The sequence below is a fragment of the Euwallacea similis genome, chromosome 3, assembly GCF_039881205.1.
Source record: "Euwallacea similis isolate ESF13 chromosome 3, ESF131.1, whole genome shotgun sequence".
NCBI lineage: Eukaryota > Metazoa > Arthropoda > Insecta > Coleoptera > Curculionidae > Euwallacea > Euwallacea similis.
In genome coordinates, this window is record NC_089611.1 from 6,947,671 (window position 1) to 6,966,803 (window position 19,133).

Here is a 19,133-nt window from a genome sequence, read left to right on the forward strand (position 1 = left end):
GACGAGGGAGAATGTATTGCGCTGCTGGCTCCGCCACAACTGATTTAGGTGTCACGGGCTCAATTTTTGAAAAATGTTTAATGCCAAAAACCATTTCCCGATATCGTCACAGCCCACTAAGATACGGAATGTTTTTCGATTTTTAGCCATTTTGAAAATCACCAATAACTTTCTTATTTATCAAAATATTGGTTTTGCGTAAAAACATTACTGTAGCACATTTTTAAGAGGAATCTAATAGAGTGCTCAAAATTTTTTGCTGTTCACCGTTTTTCTACAAATTGCTACAACTTCATTTTTTCAAATGGAAACATTTATTTTATATTTCATTTTTAAATTCTACTTCAGATTCTAAATAAGTTTCATGTAGCATTTTCTATACCCAAACCCAATAGTTATCGAGAAATTTACCATTGAATATCATAAAACGCACTAACAAAATAAATTCATGTAATTGTAAGTCAAGTTGCCTTAGCTTGGTTATCATGAAGGTTACCTTGGTAACTTACTCAATAAACCTTTTTATGTTATCAAGTATTTTTATTGTAACATTTGTGCTCTTCTTTCTTCGTTTCTTTTATTAATCGTCATATTATTTAAAGTTAAGTGTAGAAATTTAATAAGTATAAGTTATTTTGAGTTTTGATTTTAACACTTTGAATGCCATGTGTATACCTGAGGATACACGCTTAAATTGTCCAAAGCGCCACGTGTATACAGAAGTATACACGGTCGTAGCAATCGATTCGGCCATGTGCATATACAGGGTTTAGAATTTACTTATATTTCAATGGTTACGCCTATAGGTGTGGCTCACAGCAATATAATTACAGACTTAGCCGAAACCTATTGTATTTTTATATGAAGATTTTTGACAATTTAATATGTGTTGTGTTTATAGCGTTATTAAAGCTGAATGAATCAGAAAACAGCTTTTATTATAAAACTTTATGATAAAATTCATTATGAAATTAAACATAAAACGATTATAACGCAATTTTTACTATTATTGCCTAAAACGCGTGCCAAATGTAAAAAATATAGGTAACATTATACTAACTAGAATATAACAGATTTTTGGTAACGCCAAACTAAAATATAAGTAAGGGAGTATGTATTATACTTCTCATTTTTGGGGTATACAAGATGTTGCGCAAAAAAGTATTTTAAACATAAGGAATTGTATTCGTAATGCTCGCATTTTGTACTAACTTGTTTGCTAATTTTTATGACATGCTCATGTCCATGACTACTTTTGTTTCTCTTATAGCAGAGAACACATCGTCCTTTTTTTCCACTCTGAATGAATTTATGTTCTCTTGACAAGGGGCGACTGGTCCCTTCCAAGGAAAGATTAGTTTTATAGTTACCTGGGCCCAAATATAGCATCAGTTGTTCGCACAACTTCTCTTTGAACTCAATGATACTAGCTCTATTCTTACGGTTTCCTTGATTTTCGTTATATAGATAGTGCGCATTTACTAACGTCGATCCAGTTATTAGTTCAACTGCAACTTTTTTGAACCATTTCAAACTACACCTAACAGATGTTGAGTACGATGACAACTGGTCGGATACATCAATAAAACTTTTCACCGTATTGTAGTCAATAACAGCTTCAGGTTTCATTCTAGCTTCTCTTCCGGGTATTTCTATCAAAGAATTCTTGTGCTTAGTAGTAAGCATCAAAACATCCCGTCGATCCCTCCATTTGATAATTACGATGCCATTTTTTTCTCTGGCAATAATTTCTCCTTTTTTTAGCTTGGCATTTACGACTTATGGTGGTAAACCTTTGCGGTTCTTCCGCAAAGTGCCCACGAGATGTGTATTGCAAGTTAACAGTTTTTCTGCTAATTCGATGCTAGTGTACCAATTATCAGTATACAACGTAACACCTTTGTCTAGAGAGTCCTCTATGAGCTCAAGAACTACTTTTGTAGCTACGGACATACCTTCCACCTTCTCGGAGCCACAGTAAATTTTACTTTGATAGGTGTAGCCACCAGATAAGCATAATTTGAATAGTTTTATACCAAACTTATGTCTTTTTCCTTTAACGTGCTGCTTGAATTTTAGACGTCCACGAAAAGGAATTATGGTTTCGTCGATACATAACTGTTGATCCGGTAAATAGAATTTCTTGAATCTTGAGTTGAGGTGATCAACTAGAATCTGCAGTTTGTAAAGCCTATCGCCTTCGGGACATGAATTGTTATTAGAAAAATGCCATAATCTAAGAAGGATTTCAAACCTATTTCGGAATATGTAAGTTGAGGTTTTACTCCAGTACAAATCGGAGTTCCTCCAGTAGTCTGTCAGTCTTGGTTTTCTATCTAATCCAGTCCAAATTAAAACACTGAGAAAACAATACATTTCTTCTTTAGTTGTTTCCCTCCATTTAGTGAATTGAGAAAAAGGCCCAATTGTTTCTTCATCTATTCCTTTCACTATTACTTGTTCTGCGTATATATTAGTCTGTTGTACTAACATGTCTGTTATTTCATCATCAATGAAAAGATTGAAATAGTCCAATTCTTTTTTTCTTTTTAACTCAACTACTTCTTTAGATAACCCGACGGATTCCTAAAAGGTGTACGACCGTAGATCTCCTACAACTATCCCTCATTCAGGCATGATTTGTTCAAACATTATATCCTCATCGTCGCTTTCCGCATCATCCGAATGTACTAATTTATCAACTATAAAATAATGGAAAAAAAAAAATTACAATATTGTAATATACAGTGTGTCCGGGTTAAGGATTTAACACTTTCGTAAAACCTTTATTTCTTAATCGATTTTGACGTTTTTTTTTTGTTAATTAGATATTCAAAATGCGCATTCGTCTAGTGGATACGATCCCTCTTTATCCATAATCATAACCAATTACGTGCATTTTTATGGGATCAAATTTCGGAAAATACTATTAGGGCTTTTTTTGGGATAAAAACGAAAACAGATTCTTAATTAGAATGACCTAAAACTTACCTGTTCCGATTTTCATTTTTCTACTGTACAGGATTTTCGAGAAAATCAATAAAACATGTTTTTTACGTAAACAAATTTTAAAATTGGCAAAAAAATTTATTTTAACAATAATTAACTAAATTTTGATATTTTCAATCAACCCCCCAAATTCTCGTATACATTTTTCAATACGTCGACGATTATTTCTCAGTACTTTACTTAGTTGTTGTGGAGTTATGCTCTGACAAGCTTCTCTACTAGTAATACGAGCACAAAACGTAAGATTTTTTTTATTCCAAAATACAAGTTGTTGAAGAACATTTCAATTTTGTTCTTTCAATTATGCCAAAGTGTTTTAAACATTAGACAGATATCTTTAATTCATTACTTTGCTTCCTTTTTCCTTTGCTACCTGCAATGTATACGGTATCCACAAGTTAAGTGTGCTGTGAAAACGAACAATATATTGCTATGGTTACGAACCGTTAGGTACTAACTGTTAGTTTGCTGTTCGTAACATAATCAATTTCACAGAAATAAAAAGTTCGAAAAATGTCTTATTCGCTGCAAGAAAAAGTAGAAATAATAAGATTAGTTGGTGATGGGACGCGTACTTTTCGTGAAGCAGCAAATGAATTTAATCGACGACATCCAGAACGCAATATTAGTCATGTAACAGTCGCAAGTATCAACAGACGTTTTAATCGTTATGGGACAATTGTAAAACTACCGGAGCAGCAACGTAATCGCGAGCCTCAAGCAAACCAAATAATTTTAGATTACTTTAATACCAATCCGCATTCAAGTCTGAGGGATGCTAGCAGAAATTTAAACATTTCTAAAACTCATATCTGGGAATGTTTAAAAAGAAGTGGTAAGAAACCTTTTAAACCAAAATTTCTTCATTCACTTGAAGCTGGAGACCAAAATCTAAGAATGGAGTTCTGTTTATGGCTCCAGAGTATGTATCAAGATGATCCTAACTTTTTAAAAAACATCCTATACACCGATGAAGCTACGTTTACGACAAATGGTGTAGTATCGACACAAAATTGTAGAATATGGAGTGATCAGAACCCGAATTGGATAATCGACTGTAAACGACAATACTCCTCAAAAGTAAACGTTTTCTGTGGTATTTTAAATCAAAAGATTATTGGGCCATATTTTTTCAATGAAAATTTGAATGCTGCTCGTTTCCTGAGGTTCTTACAAAATGAATTTAGTGACGCACTTGATGAGCTTCCCCTGAGTTATCACTACAATTTACATTTACAACTTGATGGAGCGCCCATTCATAATGCGGTTAATGTGAGAAATTGGTTAAATGATAATTTTCCCAATCGCTGGATCGGACGAAATAGTCCTCTTATTCGTTGGCCACCACGATCTCCGGATATCACACCCATGGATTTTTTCGTTTGGGGAACAATAAAAAATAAAGTTTATGCCACAAGACCCCGGACACGAGAAGAGCTTTGTGCGCGTATTAGAGAGACTTGTCAGAGCATAACTCCACAACAACTAAGTAAAGTACTGAGAAATAATCGTCGACGTATTGAAAAATGTATACGAGAATTTGGGGGGTTGATTGAAAATATCAAAATTTAGTTAATTATTGTTAAAATAAATTTTTTTGCCAATTTTAAAATTTGTTTACGTAAAAAACATGTTTTATTGATTTTCTCGAAAATCCTGTACAGTAGAAAAATGAAAATCGGAACAGGTAAGTTTTAGGTCATTCTAATTAAGAATCTGTTTTCGTTTTTATCCCAAAAAAAGCCCTAATAGTATTTTCCGAAATTTGATCCCATAAAAATGCACGTAATTGGTTATGATTATGGATAAAGAGGGATCGTATCCACTAGACGAATGCGCATTTTGAATATCTAATTAACAAAAAAAAAACGTCAAAATCGATTAAGAAATAAAGGTTTTACGAAAGTATTAAATCCTTAACCCGGACACACTGTAGAAAAAAAAATATCGTAGTGTGAATTTGCCGATCTCGTTTGCGGCCTTTTTACAGCCGAAACGAAATTGATGACTGAGCTGTCGTCATTGGAGCTATCAGCTAAATAATCAGGATCCCGATCCGAGTCATTTTGAAAAGGATCTTCGTCACTCATATCAAGCAACTCCCTATGAAGCCGCTGAAGTTTAGCTTGTTCCTTTTCGTAATTCGACATCTTCCGTCGTAAAAAAAATAGCAAAAATCGTGGACTGAAAACAAATTACGCCGGTAGTGCACGAGCCTAATGGGACTTCAAGACAACCAAAACCCCACTAACGCGTTCCGACCAGTCGCAATCATGCAAACCTCCGCTGCACTGGGGGAAATACCGGATTATACAATTATATGGTCATTTCTCATAGGAACCCATAACACATGTACCACGTGCATAAACAAAAACCATAACACGCTCCAGAATTCAGCACTTTCAGCATCTTTTTATTATATAAAGTCAAGTATTTAGCATAGGATTTTTATTGTTGTAATAATCATCAGTTAGCCTAGTTGCTAGTACATCGAGTACAAAAATCTTGTAACTTTAGTTTATAAATTGAAAATAAATAATTTTTTTTAAGAAGTTTTCTTTGAATGAAAACTTAACTATACGTAAATATGCGTGTATATACAAATATACACGCGACCATATTGTTGATTTTTCTACCGATTTTGCGGCTCAGCGCCACATGTATATTATTTGCTCACGGGCCATAAAAACATTATTATTAAGATTTTTTAAATTATTTTTTTATTTTTATACACCCTTTAATAACTTTCACAAATTTCGATTAAGAATAATAACGTGGCCCATTAGTAAAGTCTGGTGATGTTGTCGCGGCAATCAAAGTGTTAAAATGAAACTCACTGAAGCACAGAAGATAGAAATTCTTATTATAAGAGAATATGACGTTAGGGCAAGGACTCGAGAAGAAGTGTGTCACTTATTCAATGAAAAATATCCTAATCGCCAGCTAATTTCACGTTCAACAGTAACTAAAATTGAGTACAAATTTCTTCGGCTCGGTCACGTTAAAGATGCTCCAAGAAGCGGTCGGCCAACGATTACTGATGAAAAAAAGTTGAACGTGTTATTGAGTGTTCAAGAAAATCCCCATGTTAATTCTAAAATGATAGCTTCAAGTCTGGATATTGCGAAGGGAACAGTTTTAAATGTACTGCATCAGAATAAGTATCATCCTTTTAATACGCAAGTTCTTCAGGAACTTCATGAAAATGATTATGAGCGGCGTCTTCAATTTTGTAAACTTTTACGACAAATGTGCTTTAGAGATCCTAATTTTGTTAAAAATATTGTTTTTTCTGACGAATCCACATTTTGCTTGAATGGTGAAGTCAATACGCAAAATTTTCGGTATTGGTCAGATGTAAATCCTAACTGGATGAGAGAAGGATATACACAGTATAGACAAAAAATAAATGTGTGGTGTGGAATTGTGGGTGATGTTGTTATAGGACCGGTCTTTTTTAACAAGAATTTAACTGGTCGAAGATATTTGAAGTTTCTGGAAGATGATCTTATTCCAGCCCTTGCTACACTATTTCCTGAAGAAGAAAATCCAGATTTACCCAACCGTAATATTTGGTTACAACAAGACAGTGCCCCGCTTCATTACTCAGCAGAAGTTCGTGCTTATCTAAATAATACTTTTAAAAACCGATGAGTTGGCAGAGGGGGTACCATTGAATGGCTGCCAAAGTCTCACGATTTAACCCCTCTCGACTTTTTTCTGTGGGGTTACCTCAAAGGTAAGGTTTTCCAAATTAAACCAATTGAAATGGAGGACCTAAAGCATCGAATTACCCAAGGAATACGGTCAATCACTCCAGAAATAGTTAGAAATGTGCAAAAAGAATTTATTGATCGTTTAGGTTACTGCCAATTAACTAATGGAACACATTTCCAACATTTAATAAAGTGATAAAACATTAGTTGTTATTTAATTTATAATTTCAAACATTAACTCTCAAAAAATAAAAAGAAGTTTAGTTTAGGTATAGAATATTGTACGATTAGATGAATTTATTTTGTAAGTGCGTTTTATGATATTCAATGGTAAATTTCTCGATAAGTATTAGGTTTGGGTATAGGAAATCTACATGAAACTTACTTAGAATCTGAAGTAGAATGTAAAAATAAAATATAAAATAAATGTTTCCATTTGAAAAAATGAAGTTTGTTGTTGTAACTTAGTTTTTGGTTACCCTGTATACAGGAATTTACCGTCAGAAAAATCGTAGCCAAAAATAAAAATCGACGGGTCTCAGCTTTTTTTCCGAAAATAAACCAATGAATTTTAAATTAAATTGTTCCAGATTTTTTGTCCTCATTGTGTAGAAACATGAGGAGGTTGAGTAGTGTCGTATTTATTTAAAACAGTTAAATTGACTTACCAATAAAAATCTGTTACACGTTGAATGTGGTACTCGATGGAGGTTTTCGTCGCAACTAGCTGCAGTGTGCTGTTAGAATAACTATACGGGAGTCAAAAAATATAATATTATATTCAGGCTTTGTCTCATAAACAAGTGTATTGTAGTACCCTTGTTTGGTACCTATTACGCACGAATTTCAAAAGTCCAAATATTACTCTCCCTGAAAACCCCGTCGCTAGCACCCGCCTTCAGTCTTTGTTATCGTGCCGATGTATGCGGCTCTCCCGAGAAAAATTGTTGTGAGTGTTTTGGCCAGAATTAACCTCGATCATACCAAGAACCGATAAGCGGGATCGTGGTTGGTCTAGAAGTCGTCATGATCGACGTAGGCATCGTAGCCGTTCCCGATCCCCCTCGCTTCCTCGAAAAATTCGCCGGTGTGATGGTAAGAGTAATAAGCGTGATAAGGAGAAGACTAGAGAAACAGTTATTACGTCTTCAGCAAAGACTGGATTATCTGGAGAATAATACTAGAATTTCTCAGAATGAACTGGTAGAGGGTAAGAACACATAAGGTTTACCTATTTGGTTAGCTTCAACTTCTTGTATGAGAGAAATTAAATTTTTTATATGAAAAAAGTTACTCTATTGTGTATTTTTTCTGTGAGAAAAGTGCCATTGCCATGGTAACCACGGTTTGTATGAGAACCGTAGGTATAGGGGGGAGAAAATGTACGGGAAATATACATATGTTTTTCTCGACCTCCTTGAGACGATAATCTGGTAGACGTTTTCTTATATAAGAGAAGTAAGTCTACTAGGACTCCAAAAAAAGAGCTCTCCTTTTAGCTTTTTGTATGAGAAAAGTTATTTCATTGGTTTAAGGATTCCTTGGAGAACGCATTTCGTTGTTTCAGATAACCCTGAAGATCAAGTGATCATGAAATCTGATGAAGATCAAGCTAGCGTCGGAGCAGCAGATTATGTTTATTTGTCGGAAGATATTTGTATATCTTTTATTATTTGTATAAGTGACGATATTCTGGAGCTCTTGGAGGATGATAGTATGAGTACAGCGAAGTTTGGCCCACCTCTTCACGTAACCTTATTATCCCGTTGGCAGAATATTATCACATAAGGGCTTTCTGAAGAGAAACGTAAAGAACTCATGGAAAAATACCCATATCCAGAAAATTTAAAAAATCTTTCTCTGCCAATGTTAAATCCAGAAGTAAAGGATGCAACTAACACTTCTGTGCAGCGTTGAGACGAGCGATTAATGCTAATGCAACAGCAAATTGATGCTGCTTTATCTGTTATTGGTCTGGCTATATCTTCTCTTTTTAAAGAAGGGAAGAGGCGTAAACAATACACTACTAACACTCCTGAGCGACGCCGGAAGACTTTTGAGCGATTTGCATTCTACGGAAACCCAGGCGAGACGAGAATTAATTGTATTAAATTTGGATAGTCACCTGAGGGAAAAATTGACTAGTGTTCCTGCAACTCATCAGTTATTTGGAGATAATTTGGAAGAGCGAATTAAGACTGCCAAGAACTTGAAGAAGATCACTTCATGTTTGAAGCCTTTCTCTGATCCTATTACGCCTAACAGATCATCATCCAAGAGATCGGTTACATTATCATCGTCAGTCTCAAGGAACGCTTTAAACTTCAGAGATCTGCCCAGACAAAAAAAGGGTTTGCGTCGGGACAGACATCTAACTGAACAGCAGCAGGCCTCAGACACCAATTGGGGAAACAATTGTCGCCGATATGTGAGGAATTTCAGAAACGGCAAACAGAGCAGGGGAAAAATTCCTCGCTCCCAGTAGGACACCTAAATGTACAGGTCGGTAAATTAGCAGGTCGTATAAGGTTTTATTATAAGAATTGGCTTAAGCTTTCATCAGACAAGAACATTTTAACATGGATTAAAGGTATAAGAATACTTTTCTCGCGAATTCCCATTCAGGAAGTGATTCCTACTTTGCCCAGGTTTTCGGAAAAGGAGCAGAAATTAATTGATCAATTCGTCAGCAAGTTGGTTGACAGTGGTGCCATCTCGCGAGTTTCCCCGTGTGAGGGGCAATTTTTGTAAAATATCTTCTTTTTTTTTTGTAAAATTCTTCTTAGTGCCTAAACCGGATGTAGGGTGATTTTAAATTTAAAGTCGTTGAATAAGTATATTAGTACTAGCCATTTCAAATTGGAAGGCCATAAGACGGTGATCAAGTTAATAAGGAAAGACTGGTTATATGACCACTTTAGATCTTAGAGAGGCTTATCTCCTTTTACCTGTATGCAAGGCATACAGAAAATATCTGAGATTTAGTTTTAGGGGAGATTTATATGAATATAATGCAATGCCATTTGGGCTTAATTGTGCTCCTCTAATTTTTACGAAACTTATGAAATCTGTACTTTATTTTCTTAGACGGAATGGTTTTGTATCGGTTCTTTATTTAGACGATTTCTTCTTATTTGGAGACTCTTACACGGAGTGTCTTAAAAACACTCACCACACTATAGATACTTTACATTCCTTGGGTTTCTCAATAAATTATTCAAAAAGTAATTTTATACCTTGCCAGCAAGTACAACATTTAGGATTTATGTATAATTCTAGTGCAATGACAATTTCCACTCCTAAGCAAAAGAAAATGAATATCCTCACCTTTAACAAGAAGTTTTCAAATTCAAAGAGTTGTAAAATGAGGGATTTTGCTAGATTTATTGGCAATTTAATTTCTGTGTGTCCGGCTCTTACATGTGGTTTTCTTTATACTAAGTTGTTTGAACGTGCAAAGTTTTTGCCTCTTAGAGAGGCAAGAGGACAGTACAACAATGTCATAAATATTTCAGCAGATCTACAATCAGATTTCAATTGGTGGGCCGAGAACTTGCCTAAGGCTATAAGGTCGATAAAGGTTGATTTCTTTAAAATAGAAATCTTTTCCGACGCCTCCTTGACCAAGTGGGGTCTCTTTTGCAATGGAATAAAATCTTATGGTTTCTGGTCAGACTTCGAAAGTAAACTTCATATTAATTACCTAGAGCTGCTTGTGTTTTTATTTGGGCTGCGGTGTTTTGTAAGGGATCCATACAATTGCAATATTCTCTGCAGAGTGGATAACACAACAGCTTTTGTTTACGTCAATAGAATGGGTAGTATTCAACACTCGAATTTGAACGAATTGGCGCCGGTTATTGGGCAATTTTGTGAAGCCAGGAATATTGTTATATTCGCATCATATATTAAATCTTTCTGCAATATTGTAGCTGACCAGGAATCGCGTCAGCTTAACATTGATACAGAATGGGAATTGTCAGATGGGGCATTCCAAAAGATTATTTATAAATATGGTAGACCAGAGATTGATATCTTTGCTTCTAGATTAAGCCGGAAATGTGAAAGGTATATATCGTAGTTGAGGGATCTCGAGAGCGTCGCGGTAGATGCTTTCACGATTAACTGGAATAATATGTTCTTCTATTGTTTTCCACCATTTTCGGTTATATTAAAAGTTCTCCAGAAAATAATAAATGAGCACGCAAGAGGGATTGTTGTTGTCCCCTTTTGGCCCTCTCAGCCATGGTATCCCGTTTTCACTTCCTTATTAGAGGATCATCCTACCATGATTGACCCTGATAAAAATTTTCTTTCTTTCAACAGAATTCCACACCCGCTGGGGGAGAAGCTTTCCCTGGTGGCAGGTATCCTATCTTGCAAGCCTTGCAACGAGGATAAGTTCTCTAAAGTTGCTTAGATGTATGCATGGCCTCAATTTCTGAATCTACCTTGCGACAATACGGTTCAGGATTGCGACTTTGGTGAGAATTCTGTTCAGAGAAGAGATTAGACATATTTTTAGCGGATGTTGTTACCTTTTTAGAATTTATAGCAACGCAATTTAATAGAGGGATATCTTATAGCTCCTTAAACTCATAATGGCTAGTTATAGCTCAGGTAGCTTCAGTGAATATGGGGCAAGATTTTCGTCTTAAAAGATTCTTTGAGGGCGTTTATAGCCTGCGACTTAATTTACCAAAATATTCAGAGACGTGGGATCCTATAATCGTTTTGAATTATGTCGAGAATATTCCAAATAAAACATACCCCATTGAAACATTATCGACAAAATTGGCAGTTTTATTTTGTTGGCATCTGGTCAGAGAACTCAAACCTTACCTTTTATAAAATGTTCGAATATCGTCCAGACCAGAGATAAAATAGAAATTAAGATTCCTGATCGTCTCAAAACTTCTGCTTGAAATAGGTTAATTTTACCGTATTTTAACGAAAATAAGAACACATGTGTTACTAGAACTTTAAATTCATATTTAGAAAGAACACAAGACAAACATAACTCTATTCCGGAGTTTTTCCTTACAACAACGATACCCTATAAGAAGATCTCCACCCAAATTATTTGTAGACGGGTAAAAAATATTCTTGGTAAGTCCGGCCTGGACACAAATAGGTTTACAGCGTATAGTATGCGTCATGCGACCACTTCGGCAGTTGCTCGTAAGAGAGTTAGCATTGACACTATAAAACGTGCTGCCGGATGGACCGAAAAGTCTAAGACCTTTGCCTTATTCTATAACAGATCCATAATTTCTAGGAACAATTTTGCTGAGGCTGCCCTTAATCCTTAGATTAGTTTGTCCTTTTATCACCTGTACCTCTTAAAGGTTACTTATAATTGCCTTGTATTTCATTTGTTCGTACTAGTGTCGGTATGTTTGTTATACAGGGTGATTCGCAATGCAACCGACACAGAAAAGGTGCGTGTAGAGGACCTCAAAACAAATCGATTTTTTATATGAAGTTTTTTTCTGGGACCTGCGATTGCTGAGATATCGGCTTTAGAAGATGAATAAAAAAAATTGAAAAAAATTCTGTATTTCAGGAAAGGCTTAACCTGGAATAACCATATTTGGGAAATATTTTTGCTTTATTGACGTCTTTATTTGTTAAAAACTTGAAGTGGCTGAAAGCTCAATAAGGGATGGTTTAGGGATTGGTCACCCTTAAAATTATATGAATCTTTTTAACCTTTACCAAATTAACAACTAAGGTTTATCAATATAATAGTAAATTTAATTTCATATCTTTTTGTACTCTTGTACATTTTTCGAGAAGTCATTCGTTATTGAGAAAAAAAATGTTTTGTGATTTGGTGTCAAAACTAATCAAATCGAACAAAAAAAGTACTTTTGTAATAGTAAACTATGAACTTAATCATAGCTCGTCAATATTCTTATTTAGAAGGATTTTGCAAACGATAACTAAAACGTGGTCCCATTATTAATAAATATTAAATAAAATTCATTCAAAATTTAACGATATTTGAAACAAATTATTACTAAAATAAAATAAACACTAAAGATATTGTTCAAAATAGCTACCATTTTTGACATGTTTTGAGATCCTCTACACGCACTTGTTCTGTGTCGGTTGCGTTGAGAATCACCCTGTATATTACTTCACAAGATAACTCGTGAAGGGGTTTTATTGTAAATATCCTTCTCTAAACATCTACACTACACTTGTTTATGAGACGAAGCCTGAATATAATTAATGAATTAAGCGAACTTACCTGAGTGAAGTTCAATCCAAATTGTATGAGGACTTCGTCGAAATAAACAAATCCCACCCTATCCAAATAATATACCCACAAAATTTACAATAAAACAGCTTTAAAGAAGACTGAAGGCGGGTGCTGACGACAGGGTGTTCAGGGAAAGTTTGGCCTTTGAACTTTTGAAATTCGTGCGTAATTCAGTTTTGTGAACTTCGGGGTAGCTTAAGCTCGGGGTAAGTTTTGACATTTACTGGAATATCGAATTTAGTAGGTATTTTATGCATTATCAAGTTAGCAGTATCAAGTGTAAGATAATAAATAGCCTTCTAGATGAAATATGTGATTATATTCATGACATAGTTCGATGAAAGATGCTTTTTCTTCGTTGTTTAGATGGTTATTGCGTAAGTACGTTGAAATTTTGGTTAGACGATTTGGATCGAAGTTTTTAATGGATTCGATATTGAGGATATTTGCGTTAGTCTAGGAGTTTTCTTCTGTTTCGATTTCTTCCACATTGAATTTGAGTTATGTGATTTCCATAGGTTTTTCAGTGATATTCATTATTGAGGTGGGGGCTTGATTATTGCTATCAACTGAAACCTAGACTTTCGCATAGAAACACACCTTCGGCGATTTTGGATGAATACCTTCGTGATTTGAAGGAGTGTTCGAGACGTCTATTTTGACTAAGTATTCGCATCTTGCGAGAATAGTGATTGGGTGCGTATTACTTTCGGATACAGGAGCATTTGATTCGAACGAGAGACGTGGAAAATTGGAAACTGATGACCATTAAATAGCATTTGGTCGGACTCATAGTTAATAATAGCTATATTTGCTATTTCTTTATTCCTTTTTTGTAAAATCCCTCCAGATAAATTGAACAAAGTATTTGTGATATCTGAATAATATTCATATTCACAGAAGGTGAGTTAATTTTAAAAATGGGTCGTAAATATTCTGAAGTTCCTGGTCATTTAAGAACGTTAATTATAAAATTAAATAACGAATGAAAATCGTAATGTAAAATAGCCAAAATTGTTGGTAGATACAGATCAACGGTCCAATCTATTATAAAAAATAAAAAACATCGAAAACAACTGCAACTTTGTCAGGAACAGGAAGAAAAGGTGCTTTGACCGAAAGCATGAAACGAGAAATTATTAAAACAGTGATAATAAATCCAAGAGTTACGGCCACAGATTTTACAAAAAGCGTTGAACATCATTACGGACTAGTTGTACATGTTGCAACAATAAGAAAATTATTAAGAAACAATGGTTTGAGGGTACGAGTAGGTACGAAAAAACCATTCGTTAATGAAGTGAACAGAAAGAAGCGTCGGGAATTTGCCCAAATGTATCAGTCCAAAGAATTTTTAGAAAAACGTTATATTTACGGATGAGACTAAAATTGAACTATTCGAAAAGCCAAAAAAAGTTTTAATGTACAGAAAACGAGGAAAATTTTATAAACCTAAAAATAAAATTCCAACAGTGAAACATGTGGTTCTATTATTATCTGGGGGTGTATGTCTTGGTACGGGAAGTACGACTTCATTTTATTGACAGGATTATGAATCGCTTTGTCTATTTAGACACCCTTAAGAATAATTTACACGAAAGTGCAAATTATATGGAAATTTTAGATAAATATGTTTTTCAACAAGACAATGACCATAAACACAAAGCTCGGATAATTAGGGAATGGTTATTGTGTAATACACCAAAAATGTTGGAAACGCCACCTCAGTCACTGGATATAAATCCCATAAAACATTTGTGATCACAACTGAAAGAAAGAGTAAAGAAATATCAAATATTTAATAAGGAAGAGCTAAAAGCCAGATATCTGGAAGAATGGGCAGAAATCCCAGTGGAAATTGTCAGAAAATTAGTTGAGTCAATGCTTAACAGGTTGGGAGAAGTTATAAAATCAAAAGGATATCCTACACGAGACTGAATTGAGACATTTCGCATAAATATGACAGTAGACGAATAATTTTTCTCATCTGGTTTTTGGTTTTTGTGAATTTGTTATTTATTTTTGAAAGATATTGCTTATATTCTATTTGCATATTTGAGATACAAATGATACATTTTCATTTATGAAATAAAGCTAATATAAATTTAAGTAATTTGGATTTTATTCCAATTTTTTAAATATTCTGCTAGTGGACAAATAATTAATCTCGCGACTGTATGCGGCTGACTATATAGAAACATGAGAAGGTTAAGGAGTGTCGCATTTTTTTTACAGTTAAATCGACTTACCAAAAAATTCTTTACCCGTTGAAGGTGGCACTTGACGGAGGCAGCAAACGTAGAAATGAAATGAAATATTCGCCGTATTCCTATTTTTATAGAGGACCCTGAACTTTTTTGCCCAATTTTATTCAGCATAAAAAAATCTAAAAATCAAATAAACGCACTGCGTTGCCTCTGAGAGCTGTTTTCTCAAATCAATACTTACAAGGGGAGGACACGAGTTTGGAGATATAGAGTACCCTATTAATATGTTACCTGAGTAAAAAGATGGAATACAACACTCAATCATTCAAAAGAAAAAGGCATTAAAGGTGCGCTATCCGTTTTAAATACTTTGGTGTTTGCAACGTTTAGCAGCGATAGGCGTGGCGCGGTGGGTAAAGTAATTACCTGATACGTCGTCGTCTTGGGTTCAATTCCTCCCTCCGTACATTTTTTAAAATTTTATTTTTTCATTTTAATGTTGTTTAATTATCAATAAAATATTCGAATAATTAATAATTACTTAAAAAATAAATGTTGATTCGAAATTGGTACGTTAACCATTTTTTTATTTAATTATAAAAATTTCTGTCTATAAATACCCTTTGAGGTTCAGGTAAAATCACATCATTTAGGAAAACCATAAAATATTTACGAAACTATAAGACTTACAGTGCTTATAGAATTGCAACGTGAATATAAATTTATTTTATATTATTCGTTTATAACTATTTTAGAACAATCTTTATTATGAGATTTATCATAAAAACAATTGAAATATAAATGTTTCCCGCATGATGCACATAATATGATAAACGATATACTTTGACACTCACAATTTTTTTAGTTTTAAATTTTTTCCTTATACAATAACTAAAAAAAAATTCTATATATTAGTAGGGTACTCTATATTCCCAAAATTTAATTCAAATATGTGACCCCAAACTCGCGTCCTCCCCTTGTTACAGGTTTTACACGCCTCACTATTTTCGGATTAAGTAAGTTCTTAAGTAATATGCATGACAAGGACACTAGCACGTATAGACCATAGAGAGTGTTGTTTTTGTGTGATAATTTTCATACAGTAATGTAGGTCAAGGCTCCCTTCAGAATCATTTCATCTGGATTAACCAAAGAATGATAATCACTATTAGGTACTTTGTCCAATACTGAAATGCCAATCCTGAGGTTAATGAGGCAACACAGGCAAGGATATAATTGTAGTATGCTGGGTTGGAATAACTATATGCGAGGCAAAAATATAACATTTTATTAACTTCTCGATGATACAAGAGCGAAAGTGAGGAGCAAAGACTCTTTTGGTGTAAGAGTAAGTTTCTAAGAAGACGTCAAAAACGTTTCTACTAGTTCTGATTTTTCGGTGTAGATTTCCCCTTTATATGTATATAGGTACGATACATACATACATGTATATGGACTTTGTTAAAGTACATTGATAAGGGTAGTTTGAACTTTAAACAATACTGAGGCCTTTGGTTTCAGTTCATTACAATTTTGTGAATTTAGCTATATCAGACAAAGAAATTGTGTTTCTAAATAAATATATATTTTAATTAGGTCGTAACATTGCCCTTAGGTTTCCATGAAAAAGTAATACAAATAATGTAAGAGGACAACATATAGACATAACCTGGGGTTCATTACATAACGGTTTTTTCTTTATCTGTATATCTCGAGCTAGGTTAGAAACTCACTCAACTCACCAGCTGCTATCCATAATGAAGGTTCTCTCCCCACTTGTAAGTTATTCACGTTGACTTTGTCATTTGCAGAGTCAATTAAGTATTAAAATGCTAATTCCGAAAAGCTCTTAAGTTTTACTTTTTAACTTATCTAATCAATTAAAAAACATTACCTAAGTTAATAATCAACCCTCTGCAAAACTGCTGTTGCGCTGCTATTATTTTGCACACCACTGTATGTGTACATCTCTGTTTAATCTTTCTAAAATTAATGGAAACTATGGAGTTTGGTCAGGTTATAAAATCCATTTAAAAAAAATAAGATAAAGTTGGTAAAAACATTGCACTTCTAAATAATGTACAAAACAAAGAAAGACTTCGCTACAATATTGCGAGAAAAATCACCGTATAAAGTCTACAGGTCATAGAACATTTTATCCAAAAAATAATACAGATTTAAATAAACGCGATAAGATTCTATTTAATTTTGAAGTGGTTGAAAAATCAATAAATTTTCAGAGAAGTTATCTATATACAGGGTGTCCGAAATAAGGAGATTTTTGACGTAGAAATCTATTTATAGTAGGCCTTGGTCGGATGAGTTAGAAAACAATTTTTACAGCATAAATATAGTTTTTTATTCTCTATCTTTTGAGCCTTGGTTCTTTGAAATTGAGTTATAAATGTAAAAGTTACAGGGGTGTTTCCATCTTAAATGGGTCACACTGTATATATTATTTGTGACCATAGAGGTATTACAAACGGTACAATAAATTACTGTCAAAGGTGTTCCTCAGTTTGTTTCGCAAGTTCCCATTACAGATTTACTCGTATAGCACTTTATGGTTTAGTTCCGTTTTAGTTTTTTTTCGGTTTTAATCCAGAAAATTTTTATTATGGACCTGTACGTAGTTTTTTAATTTTTAAGAATAACAATTAGCTATATCAATTATCAGTGTATGACATTTAGGTGTTTAATAATAATCTAATGACTGAATTGATGCACTAATTTAATAGAGTACACAAAGAGCAAATAAATTAAAATTAACAGAAGTTTCTAAAAATTGAACGAAAACGAATAAGACAACTAAATTTAGAACATATATCCGAAAAAAATTCCATTATTTTTCAAGCATAAATAGCACCTTGAAACCGTCGATTCTAACGCCGTAGTCAATATTTGTGAAGTAATACCGGTAAATGCGTGCAGAACTAACCCCTTCAGTTTCTGTGCTATAGCAAAATTTTGCTGATAAACTTAATTCTTAACGAGCTCCCATACAAAAAAATCAAGCGAGGTGATATCAGGTGAACTATTAAATTTTATTTAAGGATAAATAAAATAAGGAGCAATTTAGCACACTTTGAATTTTATTCAATACGAAAAATATGGGTCGACAGTGTTGATATGTACCCAAAGTCGCCGCAGGTCAGTTATCTTTAGTACGAAAAAACAAGATTCGATCGTGTAGGTATATATCCAGAGTAGGCTCAAGGTCGAGGAAAGAAAAACTTTAGAAATTCTTTCGGAATTTGTTTGCGAGTTAAATATTTGTCACTCCAATCAAAAGAAAGAAAAAGAAACAGCCGAAAATGCGTAAATTAATTGCAACTCAAGACAATGGGGCATCTGCACACTCCGCCACGAAGCATCTCAGTAAGCAGCCGAAGTGATCCATGATCCCTAAAGAACAAGGCGGAATTTCTCAAGAAAAATAATTAAATGCAACAATGATCTATGTTCGGATACGTAAATCCGCACAGATCTGGTTCGAAGGACCAAATTATCATGGAGGTCAAATTCCTCCGGTGGCCAAGTGTCCACATTCTGAGTTAAAAAATCTGGACCCTTCCACCAAAGATCGAAAGTACTGAGTTTGAATGGGAGCATCCCTTTGCTACCACAATCGGTAAGATTATCGGTACCAGAGATGTACTATGTTGCCTCATTCATTGGTCTTCGAGGAGCATGGTTGCCAAAAAATTAATAAAACACCTTATTATACGATAAAAATGGTATTTTTTCTGTTAGATGAGTTGAAATATGGAGTCTCATAAGTAAACATAAAAGGAGAAGTAATTTGGGCGTAAACGTACGAAGCATAAAGCTGATCAATGGGGAAACCCGTACCGAATCCTTGAGAGTTTGGTGAATGAAAATTAAACAGTGAGTTGAAAAAAAAAGATGTCAGGCTCAAAGGACCGGGCCAAA

General features: G+C 34.2%; 2 protein-coding genes across 2 annotated transcripts; one reads left to right on the forward strand and one right to left on the reverse strand.

The window, feature by feature from the left end:
- Nucleotides 1–1,059: 1,059 nt before the first annotated feature.
- LOC136419630 (piggyBac transposable element-derived protein 4-like) lies at nucleotides 1,060–5,159 on the reverse strand. The gene is given in 3 exon segments (XM_066406115.1): nucleotides 1,060–1,091; nucleotides 1,371–2,586; nucleotides 4,998–5,159. Coding segments are annotated over 3 exon segments (1,410 nt in total).
- Nucleotides 5,160–9,633: 4,474 nt separating this feature from the next.
- Nucleotides 9,634–11,145, forward strand: LOC136419754 (uncharacterized). Its single transcript, XM_066406285.1, has 2 exons — nucleotides 9,634–10,786; nucleotides 10,835–11,145. Exons 1-2 carry the CDS (start codon nucleotides 9,634–9,636, stop codon nucleotides 11,143–11,145), a joined length of 1,464 nt encoding a protein of 487 aa, XP_066262382.1.
- The last annotated feature ends 7,988 nt before the right edge of the window (nucleotides 11,146–19,133 follow it).

What these genes read in the sequence shown, in the direction of transcription:
- LOC136419754 (XM_066406285.1), top strand. Translation starts at nt 9,634, where the DNA reads ATGACCACTTTAGATCTTAGAGAGGCTTATCTCCTTTTACCTGTATGC. An exon ending in TTCTAGATTAAGCCGGAAAT is followed by an intron (nt 10,787 to 10,834) that starts GTGAAAGGTATA and finishes GCGTCGCGGTAG; the next exon opens with ATGCTTTCACGATTAACTGG.